Genomic DNA, 24,571 nt, shown 5'->3' with positions numbered 1-24,571 from the left:
CAAACAAAATCTCTCGCATTCCATTGTGTTTATGTGTGTGTGTGTGTTTGTGTGCTTTGAGCCTGTGATTAGCAATAAGATTCCGAATTTATGCATTTCTATGAATTTTCATGTATTCCATACATTTCTGACATCAATTCTGAATTGCTTGCTAATTTGAGACGGTTATTAAACATTTTGAAAACTTCAATTTCCGCAACAACAACAAGAAAAAGTGGTGGAAAAGTGGAAAATATTTTGCGCATTTTTTACATATCATCGTTTACGATTTGCTTTTGGAATCTTAACAATTTCCACACACATACGAATTGATTGCAGCAAACATTTTGACCTCGATTCACAGCAGGCTTTCAATACTTCAATTCAATTCTAAAAAAAAAAAAAATGAACGAGTAACTTTTTGTGTTGCGTGCGAAAGCGATTTGGATAACCTTTGACCTGCTGCTATAAGTTTGCTTTAGCATTTTTACGCCATTTTACTTTTACTCTGGATAAGTTTCAGTTCGCAGTTCGCAGTTTTCCCATTTCCAATTCCAAATTTTCAGTATTCCAACTCAGTATTGGCAGCTGCGTTTCGGCGATTTGTGTGAAACGCAAGGCCAACTTTTGTTTATCTTTGTCAAAAATGTGCCAAAAACTTTTGCGACGCAAAACAAATTGAAAATCTTTTTATATTTTTATTGGTCCAAGTGCCTTTTGCCTCACCAATGAAAATGTCAACGATGAAACCAATTTATTCGCAAGCAGAGCTCGAGGAGTAGTGGAAGGCTTATGCCTTATTTTTGATACCCGCTACCCATTGGATAGAAGGGTATTATAACTATGTGCCGATAAGTATATGTATTCTTGATCAGCGGAAGGGTCTTAGTTTCTTTGGCTGAAAATCTAGTATATAGTGTCCCATATGGTATATTTGAAATGTAGTGATATTAATATACCATATATAACCATTGACATAATTTGATATATTTTCGGTATATATTACAAATAAATGCAATACCAATTTTGTTAAATTTGAAATATTTTCGGTATATTAATTTGGTATATTTTGTATCATTTGTATCACATTAAATATACCAAATATAGTGATTTGTATAATCAGTATATTTTCGGTATATTTGAAGTATAAAACTATACTTTATATTTAAATGTGTAGCGGGTGTTGGTATAATTTTGTATATTTTTGGTATATTAATTCGGTATATTTAAAGAATAATACCGTCACTTTTTACATTAATCGGTAGCGGGTATTCCACAGTAGAGCAAAATCGACTGCAGCCTTCTTGTTTTTTTTTTACCTACATCAACATCAAGTTCAATTTGTCGTATACTTGATTTTATGCGGACCGACCGCGTGTTTTTTTTTATTGATGCTGTCAGAGAATTTCGACCGCAGTCAGTCAACTAATTACATACATATATATGTGTATCTACATACATATATGCTGGAATAAAGGATTTATGGCTCACTTGGCTATAAGTGCAGTTTCCTCTTCATGAAATTCAAAACGCGCCAATGTTACTCCTTACACACGCCTCCGACAATGCACAGCTCCATATATATATTTATATACACTTACATAGTCGTAGTTTATTTATGTTTACTACTTGAGCTCTTTACTCGTTGTTGTTGTTGTTGCTGTTGTCGAGTAACGTCTTGTTGTTACGAATATCCGCTTGTCCGCGTTGACTTTGGCACGAAGCGTTTCCTTCTCCTCCTCCTCCTCTCCATTTACTTGCTGTGTTCTCTTCTTGCCCTCGACAATCAGCTATCGAACTAACCCGGATATGCGCTTGGCGAACGAACGAACGAACGAACGAAATTTTGCTACAGGCTACGGCCCATGAAAATTCAAGTGACTGCGCAAAAGAAATGCCAAAAGTAATCGCATACTATATACCAAAGAACCTGTCAAATGGATGGGGAAGCGGACAAGCGAATATCTCGAGAGAGAGAGAGAGAGAAAGGTGGAAAGGGGCGAGAGCTAGGAATATGCTAAATTTCTTGTCTCCCCAAATAATTGTTTTAAGGTTCAATGAATGATATTTGGCATTGTGTATCAAGCTGTAAGCCATTTGAATAGAAGTAATCTTAATTGAAATAGAGAGAAGTCGATTTCTGTTTTGCTTTTAGCTTTAACATTTTATTTCATTTTAGAATTAACATTTCAAGTTGAAATTAACGAAATGTGCTTTAGAAACCTTTAAAAAATAAATTAATTTTCATTTGATCCATTCTCGTTATTAAATCCCTATGATTGTCTATGGAGAACAATTAATAGCACTATAATAAAATATATAAAGGATAACAATAAACTTACTAGGAGCTTTTTTGATTTTATGATTTTGTATTTTTTTTTGATTTTTGAGTCGAGCATCTATTTATTTAACAATTGCCTTAAAGTTCCTCGACATCATAAGCATTTGTGTGCATAAGATGACGCTTAATTTGATATTAGACTTACTTTTGATCCAATTGTTAAGATTAAAATAAGAAGTGTTTGCTTGTCATCCTAAACATATGTAAACTATAAGAAACAGAAATGCTAAATATCAGATAAATAAATCACGCTTTTGTTTACGTTAAACTTACCGCGTATTATAATTGTTTTTGGTATTTATGTGTTTTTGCTAAATAAATAAATAAAAGATGGACATCAACTCTGAAATTTCCTGTATAAAAGGAAATCGATAAAGACTTGATCTGAATTTTTCTTCAGTTGATATTAGACTTACCTCTTTAATACAATTTTCTTTTCAAACTGCTATATATTTTTTTTTTATCCATTTGAATGATAAGCTGAATAGCTAAAAACGTTTTTTGAAATGAATTTTAAATATGAAATTAACTAAAAAAAACAAAATTAATTTTATAAGACAATATAAAAATACTAAATATATAACTTCCCTTACCTGTGTCTTTAGTTTTCAACAAAATGAAAAATTCACTAGAAACGTATTGGACGCTTTGCATCGGGACCATCAGAGATGAAACGTTTAGCACGCTTAGAAGCGGTTCTTATTACCTCTGTTTGTGTGCCAGCATCGCGGTTTAGACGAATAGTAAATGGGAGTGGTGCCAATAAATATGATTCTTGGGCTTCATCTTGACGCGAACGATTGACAGTGACATCCACGAAGTCGACCACTGATTCATCAGATGTATTATCTTGAATTGCCGTTTCGAAGCTATTGCTTATATCTGTCTCAATGTTGATGGCATCTACATTTATTTCACTTGCTTCAGCAGCATCAACATTCGGATTATTAGCGACAGTTTGAATTACCTCTTGTAAATTTATTTCACTTCCATTCGGTGCATTAGCGATAGGTTGGATAACTTTATTTGCAATTAGAACTCTTAATGCTTCGTTTCCCATCTTTGCTTGTTCTTGTAATGAGATGTAAGTTCACTTTATGGCTGCTCAAAAAATTATATTTTATTTATTCTTGATTATTAGATTTTATTTTAATTTTTGTACGTAATATGCTTCGCTCTGAATTTACGACTGAACGGAATAGAACATTGATATTGCAAAGGTAAAGTGATGAAATACATTTGCCACACAAATGTGAATGCTTCGAACTCGCTTACTATGTTGACTGATCATATTATATATATTTCTTGGGCCAATAAACTGTATTGCAAATGTGCAACACATGGCACAATTCAATAGTTTGTAGTTTGACTAAATATTACATTGTATTAAGTTTGGTCTCTTTGCATTTTCTGATCTCTTTCGCTATCTCTCTTTTTCGTAGGAAAATACAATCAACTGTTTCCTTGGTATTTGCTTTGGGCGAGTTATAACAATTTGCGCAAGACATACACAAACACACACAGACCATAAATGCGACTTCCGCTTTAACCGGAAATGGCAGCGCCCTGTGGACGGGTTTCCCCATATCCAATATTACATTTTCCATCTCCCCCTGACACTAGCAAATAACATGTGCTCTTTACTTCTTTACTTTCTTTCTCATTTTTTGTAGCCATACCCACCATTATTATTATTATTATTATTGTGATTGTAACTTTGTTAGAAGGACGTCCATTTCAACTGCATGTGTATGTGTGTGTGGGCATGTCTAAAGCTTATTAAATTGTCATTTAGCAGGCGGGCAGGCAGAAGGACGACGGGCCATGCAAATTGCTGACAGTCAAAGCAAATTAGTTGAGTTCTCTTGCCCAGGGGCCATGTGCTGATTGCATTGATGAAAGTTCAAGCAACGGGAATGAGAACACAGCGCAACGGAGACACACTCTCTTTATCTCTCCGTCTCCGTCTCCGTCTCCATCTCTTCGTCTGATAGACAATGCCCATTGCACGTGCCAGTTATTTTCAATAGAGTTTGTTGCCATGGCCATTATTAAATCCACTTAACAATTGTCCAAGCCATTCGAATCGAAACATTTATGGCATTTTGTAAACAACTCGTGGCCGCACACAAAAACCACAAAGATCAAATGCAAAACATGCAGACAGCCCACTAAAATAGAATATAAAAGCAGAGATGCTAGACATAGACAGGCGACAGAAAAGACTTTTATTACAATCGAGGCTAGATCAATTGCTACAATAAACAGATTTAAAAACAAGCAGGAAAGCTACGTTCGAATGTTCTCGCCTACTCATTTTATTTTCATTAAAACCATATTCTAAAAATATATACCAAAAATACTTCAATATACTTAAGCAAATATTTGGTATATCGATATGGTACACAATGGAAATATACCATCGAATAATAAATATACTAAAATGTTCTGTACCACATTAAAACAAGAAACAAGGCTACAGTCGAGTGTACTCTACTGTGAGATACCCGCTACCCATTTTTAATAAAGGCAAAATATTGCGGTCTTATTTTCAATATATATCGAAAATACTAAAAAGAATACTAAAAATATATCAATTGGTATGTTTGGTATATCGATATAGTACACCATTCAAAATATACCATAGACGGCACAATGGACCAGATTATCGGAAAAAGCAACTAAGAGCCCTAGTAAGTAGGCGTTTTTTGCCCATACAAAAGTATTTCTTTAATAACTTCCACAATTTGTATCTGATCGCAACTAAATTTTCAGGAATCATAAATACTATTGTTATTATTGTCTATACCAAAAGAGCTGTAGAGCTGTAGCTCTAAAGTTACGCTTGTTATTCGATTTTTTTGATTTGCGGGGGCGGAAGTGGGCGTGGCAAAAATTTGAAACAATCTTGATCTGCGTGCAAACATAAGAAATGCTGTCGAAAAAAAAAAATAGAGCTCTATCTCTTATAGTCTCTGAGATCCAGTGTTTCATACGGACAGACGGACAGACACACAGACGGACAGACGGACAGACGGACATGGCTATATCGTCTCGGCTGTTGACGCTGATCAAGAATATATATACTTTATAGGGTCGGAGATGACTCCTTCTACCTGTTACATACATTTGCTGTTGGCACAAAGTTATAATACCCTTCTACCCTATGGGTAGCGGGTATAAATATACCAAAGAGTACGAAATGTATCAGATTGTCAACCGAATGCAGTAGGTTATTGGCATATTTTTAGTATTTTTGTAGTATATTAATTTGGTATTTTTTAAAATTGATACAGCAGTGCTTTTCTTTTATCGGTTCGACTGTTAACGCTAATCTAGAATATATACTTTATAGTGTCAAAGATGACTTCTTCTGCCTGTTATGTGCGTTTCCTGCAGATACAAAGTTATAAAACCTTTGGGTAACGGGTATAAAAATGCAAACTTAAATGTCAATGAATAGTATTATCTAATCTAGTTTTAGACTATTAATCAAACTTGTCAACAAAAATAATTTATAGTGTTCGAATATGGAAAGCTATAGAACACTAAATTTCTTGAAAGAATCATAAAAACACGTTGAGTTGCTTAGAAAGTTTATTCGCGACTGATCTATTAATGCTAACTTTTACTTATTCGTGAATATGAAATTATTATGATGTTACAATGTTATTATGTTAATGCACTGCTATTCTAAGCAGAAACTATTTAAAACTCTTGTCAACTGCCTTGTCGCAGTTAGCTATTTTGATGTTTTGCGTCATGCTTGGCTAGCCAACATTTGCTTTGCTTCTTTTGCTCCTCCTTCATGAATGTAGCGGCATCTGGAATGTGGGCCATAGAATTCATGGCATACTTATGAGGGTCATGTATCAGCTGGAGCTGAGTATTATATGCATGTAGTTTCCTTCTCGGCCAGATGCTGACTGCGTTTCTTTGCTTGCTTTGCTTTCTATTTTTAATTTTTGTACCAACTACCCATTGGGTAGAAGGGTATTATAACTTTGGACCTGCAGAAGGCTTCTCCGACCCCATAAAGTATCAGAGCCAACACTCCACCAGTCCGCCTGTCTGTCTGTCCGTCAGTATAAGCACCGAAATCTCAGAGACTATAAGAGGTAGAAATATGATTTTTTGACAGCACTTTTTATATCTTATGCGCTGTAGTACATATTCAGTGTAGTACTATATCGATATAGTAAATATACATTTTGGTATGTTTTAGTATTTTTGCGATATATTTTGGTATACTTTTAGAATATGGTTTAATTGGAAATGGGATGCGGATTTTTATGATTCTTGAAAATTTGATTGCGATGTAATTTGCTTAAATATTATTTTGTATATGAAAATAAACCTACTTACTACAGGTCTTAGTAGATTTTGAACTATATTGTATATTTTTAATGTAGTACTATATCAACATACTAAGTATACCATTCGGTATATTTTGGCAGATTCGCGGTATATTAATTTGGAATATCATAAGAATATCACCACACTGTTTTGACTTTATACAAAATGGATTGCGGGTATTGCACAGTCGAGCACACTCGACCGTAGCTTCTTACTTGTTTCCCTCTCTCTTTCTAGTTTTTGTTTGTGCTTTGTCGTTATTAATGGGCAAACGTAAATTCATTTCAACAGCAGATCAGAAACGCAGCCAGCAGCTGCATAAAATAAAATACAACAAGAAAGCGACCCTTGGCCATGCTGTGAATAGTTGTAGATTTGTTGCACATGCGTCTACATAAAAATCCTATTAGAAATCCGCTTGAGCTCTCCTTATTTTTTTCTTCTTTGCTCAACTTTCTTTTCTCTGCGTGTGTTTGTGTGTGTGTGTGTGTGTGTGTGTGTGTGTGTATGTGCTGTGCGTGACTTTTGCCATCTGCAGTCTTTTTGATGTCTCGATTGAAGCTCGGTCAGCGGGGGCGGCGGCGGCAGGAGCCAAGTCAGCGAGAGAAAGAGCATCATCATCGTTGCCTGCAATTGCAGCTTAGCATCATTTCATCGTAATTTGAAGCGATTTTAATGGCTCAGCTGTTGCGAGTAAATTGCGTGGCAATGGCCAACAAACTTCATTGATTTTATGCGACTTGCAATCGCAATCGCAGCGCAATCGTTCGTCAGGCCATCAATTTTTATGGGGCGACGCAACAGCTGGGAGCAGCACCAAGGGTACAGGACAGAAAAGAACGGAACAGAACTGAGAACAGCTGCAGCTAATAAGATCAAAACAGGCAACAACAACAAAAAGAAAAAAAAGCAAAAAGACATTGATAAATTTCCCAAACATTTCAGGTGAAACTTGTTGTTGCTTTGGTTACATTCCCTTCTGTGTGTGCGTGTGAGTGTTGAGTGTGAGTTTGGAGTGCCGAATTCCAAATAAATGTTTTACATATTGTAGAATAACAATATATAAAATTGAGACAAAAGGCAGCCGAATAAAATACCAAACACACACACAAACACAAACACAAACACACACACATAACCTGCTGCGTGGGCGGCAATAAAGCTACAAAGGAATTTGAGTATTGAAACAAAAGGCAAAGAGCATTTGCTTTTTTTTATTTACGAGTATTTGTTGTGTTGGCGAGGTTACTAACTAAATAAATGAAATGACTTAATAAAATCAAATATTTATCTTTAGTAAATTAAAATCATATGTATTTCAAAGTATTTTGCATTTACATTATCAGCGGAAATTCCGAAATTCGAATCAAAGAATTTTTTTTGCGGACATTCCATTGTAATTGTAAGCTACAAAAATATTTTAAAAATTTAATGCGACTCCATTTGATTTAGCAGTAAAGTGTTTTGAAAGATGCTATATAATCTGTAGAATCAAATATATTTTTTACTTACTTTGAAACATCAAAATTATTTCGCTAGTCACTAAAATTTAAATTGTCTTCTGTTGATATTTAAATTTGATATCAATTTCGAATGCAATTACCTATTATTACAATTATTTGTATTACTCAGAAAGAAGAAATGTGATAAAGTCAAGAATTTGTACATAAATTCTATGAATATATTTATCTTATTTTTGATTACTATTCACATTAAACATACTTTTATTTCTTATATACTTTATTATTTATAAGAATAGGTGTAACAAATCTTTACTTTAATAATGCAAGTTTTATTGCTGTTTATTTTTAAGTTGCCTCTAAGTCAGCTTTTTTTTTCAAATTTATATATAACGATGACGACAAACTTTTCGATCGAACCTCGCTGATTGGGCCACAAGGTTGTCGACTGTCGACTGCTGGTTCAGCAGGGCATGATATGATGCTTGCTCGAATTTCTTTATAATATTTATGCACTCGCAATATTCTCCTTCGCTCGGTTTTTTCTTCTTCTCTTCGTGTGTGTGTGTGTGTGTGTGGGCGTGTATTGCCTTAATATCGCTGTGGGCACTTCACAAGATTTGACGATTTGGTAACGTCCTGGCAAATTGGCAATGCGGTTGGCCTCGCCTCTCCCTCCTTCAACCCAAGAATTCTTGTTGTTCAAGTTGCTCCCGAAATTGTGCACTGCCTCAACTTCTCAGCTAATGGCAGAGAGAACATCGTAAGCTGCTTATTGTTGTAAATCACTTACTGCTGTTATTCCCATCCTTATTTGCTGTTCTTGATGTTGTTGTTTTGAAGTGGGTTTGGTGAACGAGTTGTGGATGAATTGGCATAAGGAATAGAAAGAGACAGACATAGAGAGAGAGGGAGAATTGTGAGCGAATAAGCAACACATTACCCAATGCGCAATGCATTTGTAATGAAATGCGAAAATGCTGGGGAATTGCTTTCACTTTCACTTTCACTTTCTCCCTCTCCCTCTCTTTCCCTCTCTCTCTCTCTTCTTCTCTGTGTTTGGGTTTTCCTTTTTGCCCTTGCATACTCTGGATAGCTTACATTTCTGAACGCTTTTCAAATACTGAGCATAGTGAATCTTCTTTTCAAATGTTATTCGAATATTAGATCATTTAAGTCTGACAATAATTTAAATCCAACTTTTTTTGTGTGATGAAACTTATATGCATCAACTTAATTTTCAAATCAACTTCTTTTTTAAAGTATAATTTGTTTTTTCTTTTTTCATTATGAATTTTATTTGGAATTAATCCTTTTTTTTAAGTTCATACTCATGTTAATTTGATTTAAAAACAGTCTTATTTTTTGTAGATGAACCTATTTATTTTGAAATTAATCTTTTTTGTAGTAGAATCTGTTATGTTAACTTGTGGTAATTTCATTTGATAATAATCTAACTAAAATAATGACATTTTTTTACATGTGTTTTATAAGCAGAAAAAGGGTTCAGGCTGTCAAATATTTGTAGTAAGTTTTCAGGTTGAAAATAAAATCGGAAGTATGAGCTTTTTATACCCGCTACCCATTGGATAGAAGGGTGTTATAGCTTTGTACCTACAGGAAATGTATGTAACAAACAGGATTCTCGATCAGCGCCAGCAGTTAAAACGATATAGCCATGACCGTCTGTCTGTCCGTCTGTCCGTCTGTCTGTCTGTCTGTCTGTCTGTCTGTTTGTCTGTGGAAAAACGCCTTCTGCAATCGAGTCTAAGTTACTTTGAGTGACAATTTGGTATATTTTGAATATTGAACTATATTAATATACATACCAAATAATGCCTTGGGTAGTGAAAGGTCTCAAAGGTCGACCCCACTCGACGGTAGCTTTCTTACTTGATATTTAATAAAATGAAAGGCTCAATATAATTCAGTTTATTTGGTTGTAATATTTTATATTATATTAAAATTTTTCAAATAAAAACATCATTTCATTGAAAACTTGTGATTGGCAAATTGTTATCCTTATGTGCATTGGCGCTTAGTTTAATTAATTTAACTCCAGCCTGCAGACGCGACAAAATTAATAACTGTTGACCATAATTGGAAGTGGCTTTTACCCTCAAGAAATATGTCGATTGACCTGTCTATGAACTCTAAAATATCTATATCTGTCATTGAGATCAGCTTGCACAACAACGAAAAAATGAAAAGAAAATAGGAGAAGAGAAAAGAGGAGAAGAGAACAAGCATATAAACATGATGGACTCTTTATCAGTCCATATCGATAACACAGCCTTATAGCCATTGAAAGGTTAACAGACGTTGTCGATGTGATACTGTTATGTGTGTGTGTATGTGTGGTGAATGCGAACATGCTGCCCACGTAGCATTCACTTAGCATATTCCAAAGTAGATATGCCGACTGCCATCTCAATTTCCCCTAAGCCAATCTCATCTGCATTTTACGCAGCGGCAGCAGCAACAACAGTAACAGCAACAGTAGCAGAAGTCAGAAGTCTGTTTTGGCCTGAATTACAAGTAGACAAATGCGACGATGCGTCAAGAGGGGGAGGGAGGAGCGTGTGCGAGTGCGAGTGCGAGCGAGAGAGAAAGAAACAAGGAAAGAGGGAGACAGAAAACGGAAAATACAAAACAGTTTCAAGTGCCAAACACTTCTAACAAAAGTTCAAATTCGGTGCGGGTATTGAGCAATTGTATTACACTCGTTTATACACATGCGTGTGTGTGTGCGTGTGTGAAAGAGACAGACAGACAGCAGGAGTGTAACACACACACACACACACACACACACACTCACACACACACACACACACACACACACACACACAGCTTCTTTCATCCAACCACTTGTTGTTGTTGTTATTACAGATTGTTGTTGCTGTTCCGCTATTGTTGTTGATTGTGTTTGTTATTGCTGTTGCTGTTGTTGTTGTTGTTATTTTTGTTATTGTTTGGCGCTCTCTTCTTCACATAAAATATTAATACCATCAACTTCAGCAACAGGAATAAAAACCCCTCTAAAACGTATAATAAAAAAAATACACAACGAACGTGAACACTTTGTTCTTGTTGCTCTACTAGATTGAAAGTAAAAAGAAAAATACATATACATAAGAAAAACATAAAAAACAAATGCGAAAGCTAAATTAAATGATAAGGCAGCGTATTTTGGCATTCAATTCTTTTGATAGGGCTTATCAATTAGCTACTTTAGGGGGAACTCTAGCCAACAATGTCGTAATTAAATTTTGAATTCTGAAAATAGAATTTATCATTTACATACTTTAAAAACAATTTAAAGTACTTCAGTGAGCAGCAAATGTTTGTAGTCTTAACTAAAATTTATGTGGCAAGCTTTATTTATTTAACAATTGTATTTATGATATGCGTAACACGATAATAACATGGGTAGCAACATGATTAAGTACGGTTCTTTGCCAAACATGTGTCTATAAATTCTAAATACTTAGCTTGATAGTTGTAAAGTACTTTGATTACTTGGTTAAACAGAAATATTCTATTAGATATACCATAAAACAAATTTTGTATGAATTTTAAATTACAATTTTAAAAGTAAAACAGTTGTTAAATATATAAAATTAAATATGCCAAAAAAATGTTTTTGTACACGCTACCCATAGGGTAGAAGGGACAAAGATAACTATAGTTTTTATGATTCCTGAGAATTTGATTATGATTAGATATTGTAGAAGATATTTAAGAGGTACTTTTGCATGGCAAATTACGCCTACTGCAATCAGTTCTTAGGGGCTTTGGTTTACAATCTAGTATATTTTGACCTCTATCGATATATTAAATATGAGTTTAGGTATATTTTAGTATTATTTTGGTATATTTTAAGATTAATGCCGCACTGCAATTGTTCCATTTGAAAATTAATCTTAAAGTAAAAAAAATTTGAATATGAAGTGAATATTATTTCTACACGAAGGTTGGTATTTATTCTTTAGCATTTTGATTAAATTTGGAAAATTGAATTTTGGAGTCAAAGCATTTAATTTCCTTATACTCTTTAGTCTTTTTCTTTTAATCAGCTTTATCAGTGTATCAAAAAGGGAAGTTTAGCGTTATTTCAATTTAATTGCATTTGTTCTTTGCTATATTTTTTTTCTTTTAATCAATATTATCAAGGAGACGCATTTTTCGTATATGGAAATTTGACATTCTTTGTTTATTTAAATATCAATTGATTTTAATGTTTTTAGTTTATTTCAATTGAATTAAATTCATTTAATTTCAAACTCAAGTAATTTAAAATTCAATTTAATTACTTGTGTTGCCTCTTTTAGATATTTTCGATTTTTAATCAATTTTATCAGATTTAATCTAGAGAGTGTATCGCATTTTTCGAATACGGAAGTTCGGCATTCTTTCCTTGCCATTTTGAATAAAAGTCGAGTTAGTCGCACGTTACAATGCACAGTCAATGTGTATGTGTGTGTGTGTACATAGCAATGTGTGTGTGTGTTTGCCTTGCTTGTATTTGTGCACTTTACGACTTTAATTATGTAAGTACATAATTGTGTTATTATCATAAGCGTACGGACTTGTTTCTGGTCAGGTCCTGGCCCGAGTCTCCGCAGTGTGTTGCTCCTTGCTCCTATGCGTATGCACGTATGTTAGTGTGTATGTGTGTGTGTGTGTGCGGTGTGTATGTGTGTTGGATGTCCTGTGTGCTGTGCGTCCAGGCCTGACCTTGTCTGGCCGGTCTGCTTGGCAAGCATTTTACGGCCATTAAGCCCCGGCAGTGTCTTTTCGGGGGTTACGCTTACGGTTGTTATTGCCGTTTGGGTCGTTGCCGTTTTAATGCCACGCCCCCTGCCCCCAAGCTCGAACCCTAAAGTGAAGGCATGTCGCTGTATTCGTCGTCGCCATCGTCGTCGTGCAACCTTTGGGGTCGTCCTTACTTACAATTTAATCTGTGCTCAGTCTTCTGGCATTGTTATTCTTATTATTTAAATTATGAAATGCGCAATGCTTTTAATTATGCATCGAAACATTTTCGCCGCTTCCTTTTTCATTAACAAACTTTCAAAGAAAATACAAAATGAAAGCGGATACACAACAACAACAACAACAACAACTACATACCAAGAAAGAAAAAAAAAAAGTAAATTTTAAGAAATGGAAAATGGCTAATAATTAAAACCTGAACAGTGATTATTGCCTCAAGTTCTTCACTTTGCGTGTGTTTTATTTTTTATTTTTTTCGTTTTCTTATTTCCATTTGCGCAGTGGCTCTGTGATTGTTTGTCAATGCGAACAATTTATTTGCTTTTAATTAGAGAGAGCGGCAAATTAATTACACATACGCCGCGTTGTCTAATTTCAAACAGTGGGTGTGTGTGTGTGTGTTTGTTTTTGTTTTCATATATGTATGTATATTTACTTGAAACGGCATTTAATTAAATTATGGCTTTAATATATGTATTTATTATGCCAACATTACGTCGGCTCTCAGATTCCTTTGGCTTCATTTGAATGCCCTGCCTCCGCCTCGCACTTTGGGGCAGCTCAGACAGTGGCGTCCCAAGGGGCACCACGCGCTAATTGGACAGCGAATTGAATTCCAATATTCAAATTTTGTATCAAATTTCAAACACATTTGCAGGAATTGAATTACACAAGCAGCCGGAGAGAAATTAACACAAAAGCACATTTTAAACAATGTTTAAGAAAGAAGGGCGAATAAAGCCTCATCAATGCAATTTTGTACGTTAAAAAATGAAAGGATTGCGTTGTTGTGAGGCAAAGTGTTTAAAGAACGCTGAGTCAAGTGTGCTCGACTGTAAAATACCCGCTTGTCATTTTCCATAAAACCATATTCGAAAAATAAACCAAAGATGCACCACAAACATATACTTAAAGATTTATTTGGTATATTAATAGCTATTTTCAATAAAACCATATTCGAAAAATATATCAAAAATATACTAAAAGCTGTATCTGGTATATTGAGTTCCATTTTCAAAAAAACATATTCGAAAGATATATCAAACATACACCACAAAAAATACAAAAATATACTGAAAGCTATATTTGGTATGTTGATAGCCATTTTCAATAAAACCATATTCCAAAAAATATACCACAAAAACATACTGAAAGCTTTATTAGCAGAAGATTAATTTTCGGGGCTGGAGTGGCTGTGGCAACAATTTTAAACAAACTCTGGTATATTGATAACAAGTAAGAAACTACTGTCGAGTGGGCTCGACTTTGACATACTCGTTACCCATTGAGAATAAAAGAAAAACTGTGCGGTATTTGTAAAATATACCGGTCTATATATAAAATAAGGCGGTATATAGTATGTACCGCTAAAATATTAAAAATATACCGAAGGCTATATTTGGTATATTTAAATAGTACTGCATTTAAAAAATACCATAAAATACAAAATGTACCACATTGGCAGCCAATGCAACTAAAATCTGTAATAGGTATGCGTTTGTTTTCCATACTTTATCAATTTTTATTTGTTCGCAACCAAATTTCCAGAAATCATAAATACCGCAGTTGTTATTATATACAACGTATAGCTTCAAAATGGCGCTTGCTCTTCAATTTATTTCAACTTGCGGGGGCGAAAGTGGGCGTGGCAAACATATTAATCAGACTTGATCAGCGTACAAAAAATTATATCTCAATCTCTTATAGTGTTTCAGTGTTCATACAGACGGACGGAAATAACTGTATCGTCTGGGCTGTTGACCCTGATCAAATCATTATATATACTCTATAGGGTCGGAGATGCCTTCTTTCCCCTGTTACATAATTTTCCAGAAAGTGCCTTCCTTTCTACCTTATGGGTAGCAGAAATAAATATCTCGTAATATCGACCACATACTCGTATAACGCAACTTTCTTCTTTGGCAGCTGCAGCTGCTGTTGCTGCTGCTGTTGAAATCAGAACGCCTCTGGGCGCAGTGTCAGGCGCAGGCATTTTAACTTGCTCTAAATTATTATTAAGTGCTTTTCATTTTAAGTTACCAACACACACACACACAAACACGCACACATGCAAGCATCCTTAGCCTGACGCTTTTTTGCCTCTGTGATATCCTTTAGCAACAATTCGTCAATGTCAAAATTACGTCAGTGGGCACGATTAGACTTACGAGTACTTTTGCGCCTGCTGTTGCAATTTGTTCCTCCCCACCTCTCTGCTTCTCCTCCTTCTTCTATACAAATATGCCCCTCCTCTCGCCCCTCTAGCTCAGTCTCCACTCAAGTTACCGCATCGCCTCAAACTTACTGACTTATCTACGATGGAGCCATACCAATTTTTGCCATCGCGCTGCTGCGGCGAGAATCTGAGGAATGTCGCCTGCTTGCTTGCCTCTTGTTGATGCCACGATGAAAATAAATTGTTATTAATGCTTTTGGTCCATAGAACGCCTTTGGCCACTGGCGCTCAGTTCGCTTCAGTTTTCGTTATAGTCAATGAAATATTTGAAACGCGCGCTAAGTTCCAAATGGTTGTGTGTTACTCTCTACGTGTATACGTGAGTGTGTATGAGTGGGTGTATATGTGTGCGTGGGTTGACGTGGGTGTGGCCAAAGCCCAAATAATGTGCGGCAATTTAATGTGGCATCCACTTGTTGCAGAAACGCGAAACGCGGAAGGCGAACAAAAACTCATAAACCGTTTACGGCCGCCGTCAAATTGATTTGTGCCACACGGGCACACGAAGCAAATCAATTGCACTGCTTGCGCAAAAGGTAATCATAACTCCTCGACTCAATTCTCAGGGAAATATCAACAGCACCTCCTCTCTTTCTCCATCTTTCGCCACCATTTCCACTTCTCGCCCACTTCGTTCACATCCTTTCGGCGCTCGAGAAAATGCTGCAAAAATAATGCGGAAACAGTCGCAGACGGTGCGCCGTGAGCTCGACAAACGCAACGTCAAACGGAATGAAAACAGCAACAGCAATAGATACAAAAACAAAATAAAAATAGCTAAAGGAAAAAAAACAAAAAGAAAAAGCTGAAAAATCGCACATAAAAACAGCTTTAAGAAGTTTTCCTAAAGTCGAAGTCTGAATGTGCTTTGAAGATGTGAGAGTCAACTCGAATTGTTAACTAGGAGAAATAACTTAAAGTTATTTACTGTATTGTTAGAATTCTGATATGACAACTATTCACTATAATAATTAAATAAGTATTATACAATTTCCATTCTATAGAAAAAATTGCAAGATTTTCTTAAGCTAGCAATTATTTTTTATAGTAATTAAATATATAAAAACACATAAGGTATGTTTGAGAGGTCTTGCATGTGATTTTAAAGAGGACAAATAACATATTAATAAAAAGGTTTTAGATAACTTAACATTTGGATAAAAAGCTTTAATTAAAATTAAAATTTTTTAATATAATTTGCGTATACCTAATGTCTTCTTTTATTATTGCACATGTATTTAAAATCTTATTTTTCTTTAAATACGATTCGAGTATTTAAAGTAGATATTAACTACAATTTATATGGTTTTATAAATATAATGAAGAGTTGAAACTAAGATTGCTTCATATTATAACTCACATGCTAATTTCAATGTTTAATTTATTTTACGTATACTTAATATATTCTAAAAAGAATTAAGGTAGATATTCTAAGATATGCAGTTGTATTTCTGTTACGTGCTGTGCAAACAAAAAGTCAGATCATACAACAAAGTGAAGTATATTTAAATCTAAATATGATCACGTTTGTTATGCTAATTATGATATATGTGATATGGGCACATTTACAACAGGAAATGCAATTTATATTGTCTTAAAAATATAAACATTTGTTCGTATTGAAAATACCTATTAAATGAAAATGTGTTTTTCGTGTCTTAGTTGCCAGTTGACTTTGTTTCTAGGGTATCAAAAGATGCCCGCAAGACTCGTTAAATTGCGTGCAGCTTCCGTTTTATTTTCCGCTTTCGTTGCCCCACTCTCGTTCTCGTTCTCATTCCCATTCCCATTTCCATTCCCATTCCCTGTTCCCGTTTCCAGTTGCTTTACCCAATTCCAATCCAGCAGCTTGTGCTTGGCGTGGTAGGCGTCGACTTAGGCGTCGCGGTTGGCCGCAGTCGCCGCTGCGTTGCCATCACATAAAATCGCAGGCTGGCTCGTTAAATGCCATGGAGCCATCTTCAGCTTCATCGTTATGCCCATCATCTCATGGCTCAGTCTCAGTCTCAGTCTCACTCACTCGGTCTCAGTCTGTCTCTTTTTTGTTGTTTCTGTATCAGTTTCAAGCTTATTCTCATTGTCATTCCCGTTCTCGTTGTCGTTGTCGTTGTTGTCGTCCTGTTTTTGGTCCTTTATTTGCATTTTGCTGCCTGCGCGCTGGCCAAGGAATTCAAAACAGATTTCTTGGCCAGATTGTACAGCGCTAACAGTTCATTACCCAAATGACTGCTTTGCTCTGACTCTGACTCTGAGGCTGAGGCTAAGGAATCGGAATGGGGGATCGAGATTGGGGTTGTTGTCGTGGTCGAGAGGGGCTCGGGGGTCGGGGGTCGTGGTCCGGTCACTACAGTGTTTTCCCCTGAAAAGGTTTCATTTCATTCCGAAATTTGTTGAAAAATAAAAAACTTTTGCTCATCTTGTTCATACATACTGCTTTCATAGTTTACGCCCTGCAATTTTCTTTAAAACTTTTGACCTAACTTTTCCTTTTTCCCCCTCCCACTCCCATTCGCTGTAGCTGTTGCTGTTGCTGTCTCTGTCTTTCGCTTGTCTGTTGCGGATTGAGTAACATATACTTATTTATGCTAGTTGCCTCTCGAGGGAGTTGCAAAAACTTTTAAATAGTTGCTCATACAAAATCATTTACGAGTGCCCTCCATTTAATGTGGCTCATTCTGTGTGTGTGTGTGTGTGTGTGTGTGTGTGTGTGTGTGTGTGTGTGCGTGCGTGTGTTGAACATATGCAAAAATAAGATGAAAACTTTATCAAAGTGCCAAGTTGCTAAGCGCAAAATTTTCGAACGTCAAATGTTAACGAGGCAATGCCGTAGCATCCTTTAAAACCCATCCACAATCTCTCTCTCTCTCTCTCTGAAAATAAACTTCAGCTCCCGCCTACTCCAAGAAAACTCAATCTTTGCTTCAGCCTGCAGTATTTAGCTCGCAACTCAAGCGGAATAATCACGTAAAGCCCTCGAAACAGCTGTAGCTCAATTAGTTCCAAGCCAAAACTCCAAGACTGGTCACTCAAGTGGGCTCAGCTAATCGCCAAAGTGTCTGACGATGCTGCAAGCAAACGTTGCACGAATGTCTGTCGACTTCTTCTGCTCTGGCTTAAGTTGACTTGTGGCAACTGCTGCACTGATTTCATAATTTCGCCTCTAAGCTAGATTAATGAACATGAACTTGACTTCACTCAGAGCTATATTCATTTAACAGTGGCATTTTATAGTGCTTGCTAGCTTGCTTTATTAAAACACGGCGAAAGTAGCTATTAAATTATGACGAAACCTTAAGTATCATTTTATTTACATTCCTAAATAATGAAACATTATTGTTAAGCCAACAAAATGAATGTTTAATAAATACGGAAATGTTATTTTTATACCCGCTACCCATAGGGTAGAAGGGTATTATAACTTTGTGCCGGCAGGAAATGTATGTAACAGGTAGAAGGAGGCATCTCCGACCCTATAAAGTATATATATTCTTGATCAGCGTCAACAGCCGAGACGATCTAGCCATGTCCGTCTGTCCGTCTGTGTGTCTGTCCGTCTGTCCGTCTGTCCGTATGAAACACTGGATCTCAGAGACTATAAGAGATAGAGCTATAATTTTTTTTCGACAGCATTTGTTATGTTTGCACGCAGATCAAGTTTGTTTCAAATTTTTGCCACGCCCACTTCCGCCCCCGCAAATCAAAAAAATCTAATAACAAGCGTAATTGTAAAGCTAGAATTACGAATTTTGGTATATACAATAATAACTATAGCATTTATGATTGCTGAAAATTTGGTTGCGATCAGATAAAAATTGTAGAAGTTATTAAAGAAATAGTTTTGTATGGGCAAAAACGCTTTCTATGTATGTGTTGTATGTATGCGTATACGTATATACATGCTCGCATCTATATTTGTATATGTATGCAAGAGACACTGCGATAGCTCTATTGGTAGAGTGCAATAGACTTCTGCATGAATGCATCCAAAACGACAAATGAATCATTTATTCTAAATGTGGGCACACTCTTATTTCTGCACAGTATATTTGGGTGTGAGTGAGTAGGGTAGTATTGTCTGTTTTGATTGACAGTGTTCTCACTCATTCCATAGTTGTACAGCTGTTATTGAGTACAGCAAAATTGGTGTGCAGCAGTCAACATACTGTACAGTGTTTTGGTGTGCAGTTTACTTACTGTACAGTGAGTGAAACTTCATGACTGGTACATACACACATATATAGTTCTCGTGTGTATGTATGTATGTTCGTTTTAAATGTATTTATTATAAAAAAAGAATTTAGAAATTATTATTATTTAAATTAAAACTAATTATAATATTTATTTTATGTTATTAAGAAATCTATATTTAAATTATTTATATTGTAATGAAGAAACATTATTTTATTTACCATGTCTTCAGCAGTGGCAATTTTTGACCGTTTTTCGCAAATTAAATTTTTGGCAACAGAAAATGCCCTTTCCGATGCAGCACTGCTCGCGGGAGCTGCTAGTATCTTGCAGCTAATTTGATAAAGCAGCGGAAAACGGTCTTTATTTATTAACCACCACTGCAAAACATCAAAATCTTCATTATATGCTTTATTAACATTTTTATATGTTTGAAGCTCATCCTGAAGATGCGATAAATGTTAGGGCTTTGAATAGGTTTTGAATAATCTGAAAATATGTTATCTGAGAATTTAGCTAATTGGCGGATTATTGGTGGATGGAAACAAAAACAGAGCAATGTTGTGATATTTTTTTAAAATTTCTATAACTATTGAGTCTATGTACTCTAAAAGCGTTAGTTTGCATTTTTTAACTTTTTCAATATCATTTTCATTTGAGCGTCGTTCTCCTTATAATTCATGTTTATGCACTTACTAAAAAATACTGCACAGTTGTACACAGTCAACACACAAGCTGTACAGCGTCTTTAAAAAAGAAGAAATGTAGTACTCACTAACGAAGAGTACAACCATATACTGTACTCACTCAAAGTGAGTACACTGAAAATGATGTGCTATCTTCTTCTGGCCTATAGAGTATACTGTACAGTAAAGAATGAGTGCAGTGTTTTTTAAAACACTTCACTACTGTGCAGTACTGTTATGCTGCAAATGAGTACATTCATGCAGAAGTCTAGAGTGCAAGCTTATTACTGCTGTGGTAGTCGGGGGACTCGGGTTCGAGTCCGCTCGGGGTACAAAATTTTTTTTTTTTTTTAATCGTATTTACAACAATTATAAATACAAATTGTGGATTTTGTTAAAGAAATATTTTGTATGAGCAAAACCGCCTGCTATGTATGTATTGTATGTATGCGTATACGTATATACATGCTCGTCTATATTAGCATCTGTATGCATAAGGGTACTTAAGCAATGCGATAGCTCAGGTGGTAGAGTGCAAGCTGCGTATGTTGTGGTGCCCGGGTTCGAACCCGCTCGAAGTACAAACTTTTTTTTTAACCATGCTTTTATTCAAAATGGGTAGCGGGTATTTCACAGTCGAGCACACTCGACTGTAGCTTTCTTACTTGTTATAAATTAAAATAAAAAACATTTCAATATGCATTAAATTATATAACCAGTTGCCCATTGAAGTAGACGTAGTGTATGTAACAGCGTCAATAGCCATAATCCGTCTGTTTATTAGTCTGTCCGCATGAACACGTAGATTTTAGAGACTATAAGAGATAGAGATCTAATTTTTTTCGACAGCACTTTTCATTTTTGCACGCAAATTAAGTTTGCGTCAAATTTTTGCCACACCCACTTCCGACCAGCAAAGAGATAAAAATCGAGCACAATTTTGAAGCTAGAGTCGCGATTTGTGATAAATGCAATAATATTATTTTTGATTCTTTAAAATTGGATTGCGGTCAGATAAAAAATGTACAAGTTATTTATTTGTGTGGGAGAACGCGTACTCACTACAGCTTTGGCTGACAATCTGGTATATTTTTTCACTCGATGCTATATTTTGAAAGTACTACTATATCAATCTACCAAATGAAGCCTTTGGTATATTTTATATATATATACATTTTCGGTATATTTTACAATGATTACAGCACTGTTTTGCTTTTATTCTCAATATATATTACAGTCTGGTGTTCAAGCTTTCTTATTTAATTTTTAAAACGAACTATTGCACTTTATATCTTCCACATGTTTTGCACCTCAAGACTTGTTTCTTTTAAATAATTGTAACAAATCGTTGTGCAACTATTGTTGTTATCAATGTTGGTTTTTTATTGACACAAATCAGGCAGTAAATTTTAGTATATAGTTCTGAACAAATCCCGCGAGATGCTTTTGCTGTAATTTAAGAATTTTCCATAAAACTTTTTGATAAGAAACACTCGTGCCAGTGGCAATGGCAATGGCAATGCTAGTATACATTGCGTATACGTAATGTGCGTAGTGCGTAACCGAATGTTACGTATACACAGCGCGTTTATCAGTATGGCCCATTACGGCAATAACTTTATATCCATAAATTCATTTCCGCCTCTTGTTCAATTTCCTTTTCGCCCCGCTCCCCAAAAGTTTCACATCGAATTCCAAGCTCCAGTTTCAGTCTCAGTTTCATGCTTTTGTCCCTCGCGCTGTTTGCATGTGTATGTGTAATTACAATTACGCAAAATGCCTTCGCACAAAGCGTGCACTCGCTGTGGCATGCCACAGGCCATGGAGATCAACGCTTGGACTGTGTTGGAATGTGTGAACGAAAGAGAAAGCGAGAGCGAGAGAGAGAGAGAGAGGGAGAGAGATGGTGCGTGCATGCGTGACAAAGACAGCGCACAGGTGGCAGACATTGAATACAGCGCAGCACACACAAACAGCTGGAGCAAAGCACCAAGTGCCAAGTGTGCTCGACTGTGAGATACTGGCAACGCATTTTCAATAAGGAGTGCGGTATGATTCTCATAATATACCAAATAATATACCACAAAAATACTAAAATATACCACATGCTATATTTGGTATATTGATATAGTACAACTTTTAAAATATACCATACAGTACAATATACATATATGATATGCGGAATGATACTCATAATATACCAAATTAATATACCACAAAAATACTAAAATATATCGCATGTTATATTTGGTATATTGACCATACAGTTTCAATAAGGAGTGCGGTATGATTCTCATAATATACCAAATTAATATACCACAAAAATACCAAAATATACCGCATTCTATATTTGGTATATAGAACTACATTCTAATTATACCATACCATACCAGAGGCAATACTTAGTATATTGATATAGTACGAGATTCAAAATATACCATACAGTACAAAATATACTAAGACCTGTAATAGGTAGACGTTTTCTCCCACACAAATGTTTATATCGTCTCGTGTGCAGGCACAAAGTTATAATACCTTTCAGCCCAATTGATAGTGGGTATGACAAGGGGCAAGGCCACGGCAAAGTCCATGTTCATGACACTGCTGAACTTTTTGCTTTGGTTTTGGTTTTTTTTTTTGTGTTGCTGTCCAATTCCGTTCCATTCAATTGACTATATATAGTATTTCGATTTTGCCGGCGTTACTTTGATACTTTGACATCGATATAGCAGCTGGTCATTTACCTACAGTTGGTAATTATAAAGTTAATTGCCTTCGCATCGAATGACATTGCATTGCGTAATATTAACTGTGTGTGTGTGTGTGTGTGTAACTTTCTTTTTGTTCATTTTCGTGCAGGACTATATGCCACAGTTGGCTGGCATTGGGCTCTGTGTTGTCAATTTGATGGATGACATGCAGGAATACTCACGGGGATTGTTTCTAATCATGTAAGTTACACGAATACCCAAAACAGCCTCTGACAATTGATGGCCTGACATCCCCTTCACACTCAACTGAGCTGCCCGCTTTTCGCACTCTCTCCTATTTTTGGTTTTTTTAGGTACTGTGGACCGGCTGTTTTATTGTCGTATTTGTATATTCGCACCTCCCAGGAGCTGCGACCCCCCGACGGTCCCTTTGCGGTCATGATGTACGAGCATCGTGCTGATGTACGCATAAGACAACGGTAAGTAAAAGGAGAGCACATCACATTAATACATACGTAAACACAAAAACTACAAATTTATGTAGTTAGAAATGTCAAATAAGGGTATGAGCGCACACTTGGATAAAGAAAAGCAAGTAGAGCAAGAAATGTGCCAGAGAATAAAAACAGCTCAAAAAACAACTCATATAGGAGGTGTAGTTAATAATATTTCAAATTATTATATAGATAATTCTCTGGCGAAATATGTTCATGCCACACTCTTTACAGTAAAAAGAACACATCAACTAAAATAATTTTAAAAATGGGCAAAGGTTATTCTTGTAGATCTAGATTAGCACTATATTTAAAGCTAAGATAGATTTTTTTAACATTTTATGTTCTACGATTCATTAATTTTTTGATTTGCGTGTGAATTCTTACATTTTTGCAATTATCATAGAATACAAAAAAAGTAATTTCAAAATTATTCTTAGCTCTAATTAAAGTGAATATCGAGAGCTACAAGATTCATCTTTACTTAATATAGAAAAATTTGTGTGGTATATGTTTTTTTTTTTAATTTAGTTAGTGTCGTACGCGTCAAAGAATTACCGATATGGTTAGTACAATTTTGAGATATTATAAAAGCTTATATATATATAAAGAGACGCTTGTGTAAATATATTCAAGTTTGCATTCAATAAGTATTTAATATAAATTCGTAGTACAGATAACATTAAAGCCACTTCTGTGAAAACTGAGTAGAGTAGAATAATGAACTAAGAAATAAAATAATACAAATTTAATATCAAATCAAGAAAATAAGAACAGAAATTCACTAGAATTTTGAATATAAATTTGAGCGAATAAAAATAAAGATAAAAAAGGAATACTTCGCGCTTTCAAATAAAATATTAAATATCAAATCGACCAAGGAAAACGGTACAAAGGTACTCACAAAAAACAAATACAGTGCTTTTCACTTTCAATTAACATATTTGATATTATATTAATGCGAGTAAATGAAAAAGCAGAAAGCTGCTTTCAAAAAGAAAAATAAAGTAAATCATTTTTTTTTAGAGATAAAGAATACTTTCCACCTGCAATTAATTCAATGCAACCAGCTGCATTCGACATCAAAAATAAGCAACTCTAGCTGAGCAGATAATAAGCTTGCAA

At 35.3% G+C, this 24,571-nt stretch overlaps 1 protein-coding gene and 1 long non-coding RNA gene across 4 annotated transcripts in view; one reads left to right on the top strand and one right to left on the bottom strand.

The window, feature by feature from the left end:
* LOC133847038 (uncharacterized) overlaps positions 1-24,571 on the top strand; it is a 74,689-nt gene that overhangs the window by 43,568 nt on the left and 6,550 nt on the right. For both annotated transcript variants that reach the window (XM_062281782.1, XM_062281783.1), the window contains 2 exons: positions 23,101-23,192; positions 23,306-23,431. In XM_062281782.1, coding sequence (XP_062137766.1) covers positions 23,101-23,192; positions 23,306-23,431 — 218 coding nt within the window. The remainder of the gene's footprint in view (positions 1-23,100; positions 23,193-23,305; positions 23,432-24,571) is intronic.
* LOC133847042 (uncharacterized) lies at positions 2,117-3,144 on the bottom strand. 2 transcript variants are annotated; one of them, XR_009895118.1, is made up of 4 exons: positions 2,914-3,144; positions 2,737-2,849; positions 2,311-2,528; positions 2,117-2,252 (listed from the first exon to the last, which is right to left on the bottom strand). It is a non-coding gene; the product is annotated as an uncharacterized LOC133847042 (long non-coding RNA). The 2 variants fall into 2 exon arrangements; XR_009895119.1 differs by lacking the exons at positions 2,117-2,252; positions 2,311-2,528 and adding an exon at positions 2,637-2,673 and having other exon boundaries at positions 2,914-3,143.

Source organism: Drosophila sulfurigaster, chromosome X (genome assembly GCF_023558435.1).
Source record: "Drosophila sulfurigaster albostrigata strain 15112-1811.04 chromosome X, ASM2355843v2, whole genome shotgun sequence".
Classification (NCBI taxonomy): domain Eukaryota; kingdom Metazoa; phylum Arthropoda; class Insecta; order Diptera; family Drosophilidae; genus Drosophila; species Drosophila sulfurigaster.
Note: the sequence above shows the minus strand (reverse complement) of the source record. Positions and strands in the feature narration are given on the sequence as shown.